At 38.2% G+C, this 7841-nt stretch overlaps 1 protein-coding gene across 1 annotated transcript in view; it reads right to left on the bottom strand.

Moving 5' to 3' along the window:
- Positions 1 to 5284, bottom strand: part of LOC108295756 (nuclear RNA export factor 2-like) — a 22098-nt gene extending 16814 nt beyond the window's left edge. Inside the window, exons 1-4 of the mRNA XM_017518048.1 lie at positions 5255 to 5284; positions 3513 to 3666; positions 3066 to 3225; positions 1827 to 2029 (exon numbers count right to left, since the gene is read on the bottom strand). Coding sequence (XP_017373537.1) covers positions 1827 to 2029; positions 3066 to 3225; positions 3513 to 3666; positions 5255 to 5284 — 547 coding nt within the window. The remainder of the gene's footprint in view (positions 1 to 1826; positions 2030 to 3065; positions 3226 to 3512; positions 3667 to 5254) is intronic.
- Positions 5285 to 7841: the final 2557 nt, after the last annotated feature.

The following is a 7841-nucleotide window of genomic DNA, read 5'->3' as shown; positions in this document are numbered from 1 at the left end:
TAGGTTGGACTGCAGTGACATGATATTGGCTCACTGCAACCTCCTCCTCCTGGGCTGAGGCAATCTCCCACCTTAGCCTCTAGAGTAGCTGGGACTACAGGCATGCGCCATCACGCCTGGTTAATTTTTGTTACTTTTTTGTAGAGAGGGGGTTTTGCCATGTTTTCCAGGCTACTTGTGACTTTTGTTGTTGTTTTGTTGTTGTTGTTGTTGTTGTTTTTTTGAGACGGAGTCTCGCTCTTGTTGCTCAGGCTGGAATGAAACGGCACGAACTCAGCTCACCGCAACCTCCACCTCCTGCATTCAAGCGATTCTCCTGCCTCAGCGATTCTCCTGTGTCAGCCTCCCAAGTAGCTGGGATTACAGGTGCGTGCCACCACACCCAGCCAATTTTTGTATTTTTAGTAGAGACGGGGTTTCACCATGTTGGCCAGGCTGGTGTCAAACCCTTGACCTCAAGTGATCCATCTGCCTCAGCCTCCCAAAGTGCTGGGATTACAGGCGTGCGCTACCACACCCGGCCCTGCTTGTGACATTTTAATCCAAACGAAAGCTAAGCAAATTTGTCGCCAGTCAACTCAAAACTAAAGACTCATCCTCAGGCCAAAGAAATATGATCCCAGTTTGAGGAATGTAAACACAAGAAGGAATGAAGAATAATGACATTGGCAAATATGTAGGAAAATCTAAATAAATATTTACTATATAATACAGTGATTACATCTTTAAATAATTTAAATATGTGTTCTCATTGTTCAGCTCCCAAAGTGAGTTCTCTTATAAGTGAGAACATGCAGTGTCTGGTTTTCTGTTCCTGCATTAGTTTGTTGAGGAAGGGGAACAACACACACAGGGGCCTGTGGTGGGAGGGTTAGGGGAGGGAGAGCATTGGGAAAAATAGCTAATGCATGCTGGGTTTAATACCTAGGTGATGGGTTGATCTGTACAGCAGATCACCATAGCACACGTTTATCTATGTAACAAACCTGTACATCCTGCACATGTACCCCAGAATTTAAGATAAAAGTTAAAAATAATTTTATGCACAATAGTATATTGGGAGGGATATTAAGAGAGTTAAAATATTGGAAGGTATCTGTGTTGTCCAAGAATATGTGAAAGAACTAACATACATTAGACTGTGATAAGGCAAGAATGTGTGTTGTAATCTGAAAGGTAGACTACAAAAATAACAAAAGAATGTCACATTGTCAAGCAAAATGAAGCAAAAAATAACAATTTAAAAATAATTTAAAATTTTACAAAGGAAAAGAGAAAATTAGAATAGGAAAATAGATGTAAAGCAAACAGAAAGATGTTATATTTAAGCCAAATTATATGTGGAACTATGTTATATGTAATGTACTGAAGGTTTCAAATAAAAAGCAGAAATCGTTAGACTTGATTAAAAATTAATTTAACCAACTGCTCCTTAACAGTAACATATGTAAAACAAAACACAGGACATTTGAAAAAAAAGGCAAAAAAAATACCATTAAAACACTGACCAAATGAAAGCTGGTATAACCATTCATAAGAGAAAAAATATACTTTCAGTAAAACATCACTAGAAGAGGAAGGGATATTTTATAATGATAAATGGTTCAGTTCAACATAAAGATGTTAATAAAACAAATCTGTGTTTATTTTTTAGTGCAAAGCCAAAATATACATGGCAATAAATTGATGGAATTTGGGCTCTTGCTACTTCCCATTTAAAGGAGACTCTGCTAGGTGTCATGTGGGTGGAGTGGAGGTAGGAAGGGGGCTCAGTCCCTCCTGCCCTGTGGGGACCTGAAACCAAGGCTTCATGCTGACCAACTCACCCATGGTGTGTCCTGAAGGCAGTGACTTTTCACCAATGTCCTCACAGGAGAATCTTTGTGGTCTGGAGCTGGGGGTTTTCAGAAGTTTGAGGAGGGCAGCCAAGGAAGGTGACAGCAAGTCCCAAGCCACTTTGTTAGTGAACAAAATGGAGTCCTTACAGGAAATTCCTTCCTCAAAGGCATAGAGAGGAGACGTCTGGGGGCTAGAGGAGACTAAGTTTACTATTCTTACTGCCCTCTAGGTTTCCTACCAGCCTGACCCCCAGGGAGTTGTTTCCAGGGGAGATACTCTTGCAGAATTGGTTAGCTCCAATCACAGGGCCTCCGGCCTAGGTACTTGTTACAAACAGAGAACTTAGCTATTTAGGCTCTTTCCAATACATTACATTGTATTTCTTCATGTAACAGGAGAAAACTTATTTACAGAATCACCAGCTCCTTGCTCTCCCTGAAGTTTACTAATTACAAAATATTAAACACTATGAAACATGTATTTTGAAAATAAAGTCATTCTGCACCTTCTGTCAATATGATCACCACACAATGACCTAAAGATATTCGCTGTAAATAATCTATTTACCAATCTAGTGCACACTTTCTAGATGTGCAAGGCAGATATTTACCTACCTTAAAATATGTGTAACAAACATACATATATATTATTTTAAGAATTTGAAGTCACATAATCTTCTGCAAACTGATTTTTTTCAATATTGTGACATCTTTTAATTCTCATGTGTTTAATCAATGTAGTTTGGACACAAATGTCTATTATAGAGTCATTTTGCTTTTCAGGGAAATTAACTCTTGATATTTGTTACACTTTCTCCTGGTTAGCAAAAGTCCTTTAGTACAGGGTTATTAACACAAAGTCTGCAATATTGTTGCAAATATGTTCTTCCAGCTTTTCACATTTAAATATTTTTTGTTTTGGCAATATAGAAAGTATTTCTAAACTTTTAGTAAATTTATGACTTTAAAATAAAATAGGTAATTCTTTGGGAGTAGACTGGGAACGGGAAGAACACACAGTGAATAGGAAGGGAAGAAAAGGAGTCAGGGAAGCTGGGAGAGTTCTGAGAGGGAGCTCAGCCAGGGGGAGGGAGCAGTGGGGGATTTGGGGAGGAGACTCTATAGACACTCGCCTTCTTTGAACACCCTGTTTACAGAAAAGTAGAGCATCTATTCATGAAAGGGAAGAGCTTAGGTGCTCAGGATCCCCCTTAGTCTCCTACCCACCTCTGGCTCTCTGGGCCTGTCCGAAGGAGGAAGCAAATGCTAGCTGTCTGGTACCATATGTCCACCAGGAAGGAGCTGAGGTCATGCTGAGTTTTGGGCAACACACTGAGGAAGTCCACAATGTCATGTTTTGTGTGCTTCAGCAGCTGCCCCCGCTGGTCTGTGGAGAGGAGAAGCAAAGTTTGGGGGAGGGCTGCCACATCCTGGCCCTTGGCCCCTGTGATTGCTTCCATCATACCTCCTTACCTTGCCCAGTCTTCCCCATCACATACTTACAGGAGTCCTTGAGTATTTTTTATTCCTGATATCCTTGAAGTACTTGCACAAGCTGCTCCTAGGAGAAAAAGAAGAGCAGGAATGGGTGGTCTGGCCAGTGTGATCATTTCCAGGAGCTTGCCTGTGTCTGCTGGGGATCCTATTTCTCACTATCATACTGATGTGCAGTACCATCTACCATCAACCCAAATTTGATCTGGCCATTTCTTCTCATTTCATTTTTGGTGAGGTTCAGGATCTTGACTTTGGGGGCCTTCTTTATAATGTCAGACAGGTCATTCTGCCAGCAAACTGTGTTGCTGTGCAAATTCAAAGACAATAGCTTCTGGGGAAGAAGACTTAGATAACCACAGAGTAATCATTACTGTCTAGGGCCTCAACAACAGAACTCTCTCCTTTCTTTTGCATTTCATTGATGTGCTCCTTTCCCTGACCCCATTCTTTTAATTGTTTTAAGAACATTGGGAATGTCAACAAAAATAATGTCTACTGATTTCTCTGGAGGCAAATTAGGAAAGGTGTTCAGAAGAATAAATAGATGTGAATTTGTTGGAGAGAGCACTAGAATGAGAAACAGACCCATTTCTCTGCTGTAATAGCTGAGTCAAGGGAGTAATCATGATGGCTTTCTTCTTTATATTTTTATTTGTTTTGTAAATTAAACAGTTGATAATATTTCAATTTTACAATACACATTTGTTTGAAAAAATCCACCACTTACATTTTGCATAATTTACAGACCTCTGAACTTGCAGACACATTTCTAGGAATTCATCATACAAGAGGTTCTTGTTGTATAGATCTAAAAAATGTTATTATACACTATTTAAATTATAATAAAATTTATTATGAACTATTTAACATATGCCAAATAATGTCAGAAATAATTTTAGTTATTTCTGACCTAAAGCTTCCCTTTGATGTCTGTTGTTTTGTTAACAGACCTTTAATGGGCACCTCTCTGTGTCAGGCTATGATGCTTACTGAGAGATGCAAAAATGAGTAAGATTTGATGATTTCTACTCTGTGATAATTACAAAAGTATGTACAAGGCAAATACATAAGCTTATAATGATCTTATAGAAAAACTGTGTTTGTTTTGCATTTTTATAAGCAGCATGAGTCTAATTAATATTGATGAAGAATTTTGGAGTTGCACTGAAATGTGTAAAACAATTTCATGAACTATTAATCCTAAACCTTTGGTGAATTAAAAAACCTAACTTCTGGCCTGGGTGGGAGCTGCACTGCCAACCCCAGGTGGGGGCTGGGCAAAGGAGCAGGGTGTGATCAGCTATAGGTCCAACCCTTAGGTTTACATGACTGTGGTCTGAGTTCCCCAGCCCCTCTCCTCCTTTTTTAAAGATGAGATTTAGCACACTCTCGGCTATTTAAACATTCAGCATTTCTTGAGTATGTATGTTGAGGCCATCTGAGCTCATAGCTGATTCAGTAACCAGTTTCATGCTGTGCCATTCATACTCACTACTTAATACTGTCATGGTGAAAATGTGGAAGAAAAATGTATCTATGTGTGTCTGGGAAGCATATACACTTGTACATTTTTTCATACTCTGATTCAGTAACATTTCTGAGTTTCGTTTTGTTTTACGGGAAAAAAAGTGATAAAGCAGTCAGAAGAACAAGAGGTTTACTATTGATGCTTACGGTCGTGTGACCTTGGCTGGCCAACAGAACTACATGGCCAAATTAATTTATGAGAATAATAATTTTTCCAAAGCCAATTTTTTTCTGGTATTCATGTCAATATCATGAATAGAAAGGGAGAACCATAAAGGATAAATAACATGATGTTCAGTTACGTTTATGTAAACCTAAAGAAACAATGTGGTGGCAGGCACAATCAACTAAACTCTAGGGACTTGATGATGTTGCTTGGAAGGCATCCATACCTGCATTTTGCATTCTTCATATGTAATCATATTGCCAAAGACAAATTATTTCATCATTTATTGTAAATAACACTTCCCCTCGGACCTTTTGTGATGTACTGTCTTCCAGCTGGAATAAAAATTACTGAGTTGCATTAAAAAAGAAAAGAACAAAAACTTAACTTCTGTAGTTGTCATGAAACTTCATAGGATAGGCTATGTAAACTGTTGCCCATAGTACTCAGTGTGAAATAAGAACTTTAAAAATGCTGGTTCTCTTCCCTCTACTCCCTGATATTTCACATCATATACAAGATTTAAAAACACTTTTAAAGAAAACTGCAGAGTAAAATATCCAAGTCTGAGAGCATAATTGCTACTTTGTAAGCTAGCCTACACAGTAATATTATCCTATTCTTTCCACTATAAACAGTTTTTAGTCTAGAAGAGCTGTGGGAATGTGGATTATTTATACAAACTAGATCATTATAAGCTAGATCAACTTGCCTTGGAATTGAATCCTACTTATAATCTTGTAAACTCTGTTGCTGCAGGAGGGCATTTCCAAGCTTGTCCAATTACATTATTTAGAAATAAAGTATTATTTTTCCTTTATTTTCTTGTTTACTAAGTCTCCCATTGTTCCAAGGGTCCTAGTAAAGTATTGTTAGCAGGAACTTTGAACACTAAAGAAAATCAAAGCTCAGTTGATGGATGGAGAAACTGAGAGCCTAACAATATTTGAGAAAATACCATGGGATTGTTCAGAACTTGTTCCTAGCTCAGACCTAATTAGCAGCAAGTTCTTCACTTTTAATTTAGTAGAGAATGATCTTTGAGGTGACTTCAGGTTCTAAAATTTATTTATTAAGCGTGAATAGAGTTTTCTAAATTTTTTATTTTAGAGGATTTATTTCAAGAGACCAAGCTTTTTGATGATATGAGCAGTGAATCTGAATGCTTAATCTGTCCTTCAGAAATTCATTTCAGGGTAATGATTTATGATCATACCTATATTTAATTCACGGAGTGAAGCATCTTCGCAGGAGTATCCTTTCAGCATCTTTTGCCTAGGGTCACAATGTTGAAAGGAAGTGTTTCTCTCTGATCGAATGTTCACTAACCCTCTTTACCCTAGCTTGGTATAAGGAATGAAATATACCATTCTATGAATTTGAGTTGTGGTTTTAATTAAAATTCTTATTTGTCCTCACTCTAAATTCTCAAAATTCTCAATCTAAGCCATCTTTAATTTTTTTCCAGCACAGAAATCCTGAGTTGCTTTGGACCATTAACACACGCAAAAATTAACACTAAAAATGGTAGCTAGAGTCAAGTTTGGACAGTTTTCTCAAAGAGATCTAGTTGATATGAAGAAACTGAGTTAAGAGAGCATAAAAACTGCTAATATGCCAGGCACTCCTTTTTTTTCTTTTTTAGACGGAGTTTCACTCTTGTTGCTCAGGCTGGAGTGCAGTGGTGCAATATTTGCTCACTGCAACTTCTGCCTCCCAGGTTCAAGAAATTCTCCTGCCTTAGCCTCCCAAATAGCTGAGATTACAGGCACCTGCCACCACGCCCAGCTAATTTTTTATAGTTTTAGTAGAGACGGGGTTTCACTGTATTGGCCAGGCTGGTCTTGAACTCCTGACCTCAGGTGATCCGCCTGCCTCAGTCTCCCAAAGTGCTGGGATTACAGGCATGAGCCACCGTACCTGGCTGCCAGGCACTCTTCTAAGTGTCTTACATGAATTCTTTTAATCCTCAGAATTATCCTATAAAGTAGATATAATTAATATTCCCATCTTACAGATGAAGAAAATTGAGGCACAGTAAGTTTCCCAACATTATGCCACTATTAAATGATAGAGACAAGTTACAAAGCCAGGGGCCAAACACTACTTTACAAGGGCTCTGTGTGAGACAAACTTACCTTGGACAGATCCTCAGAGATTCTGATTTAATTATTAAGGAATGGGATGAGGGTGGAGGTGATGGTCTGTTGAAGTCAACTTATATATTATCGTGAGGATTGATTATAAGATCTTCAGGAATTTTGCTGATTGACTTCAGTATTTCACACTGGTAAGTTGAAATTGGCCACGGAAACAGCATTTATGCCATGGAAATCAGCAAATACTACAACTCAGCCTCCCAACCTGTAGCTCTGGTTGGTAGACATTTAGTAACAGATTACTGAGTGGAGAACAGATACCAGCATTTTGGAAAACTCCTCAGGTGATCCTAAGATGCAGCAGGGATTGAATACCACTGCTAGTAGACAGTTAACTGTAGTTTCTCCAAGGAGTGAGATCAGAGAATGGAGAAGATGAGATGTTCACTTTTTACTATATTTGATAGGCATATGCATTTCTTTCATAAAGTAGTATGATAAGTTTAAAAAAACCAATAAAGAAATACATATTTTTCAAAGTTATCTCTGCCTTTTATTTGCAGTTACAGAAATAGCAGCTGATTTATAGTAAGGGCATGGCAAAAGGATGGATGTAGTTAGCAATCAGGGAAGGTTCTTTGCCACAGTCTCTGAAGAAAAGTTAAAGTAGCAAAGAGTTTGTGAACAGCAAATAATGAATTCTGGTCAGTAGAC

This window comes from Cebus imitator, unplaced genomic scaffold, assembly GCF_001604975.1.
Source record: "Cebus imitator isolate Cc_AM_T3 unplaced genomic scaffold, Cebus_imitator-1.0 Scaffold658, whole genome shotgun sequence".
NCBI lineage: Eukaryota > Metazoa > Chordata > Mammalia > Primates > Cebidae > Cebus > Cebus imitator.
This window is presented reverse-complemented; position numbering and strand designations above follow the sequence as displayed.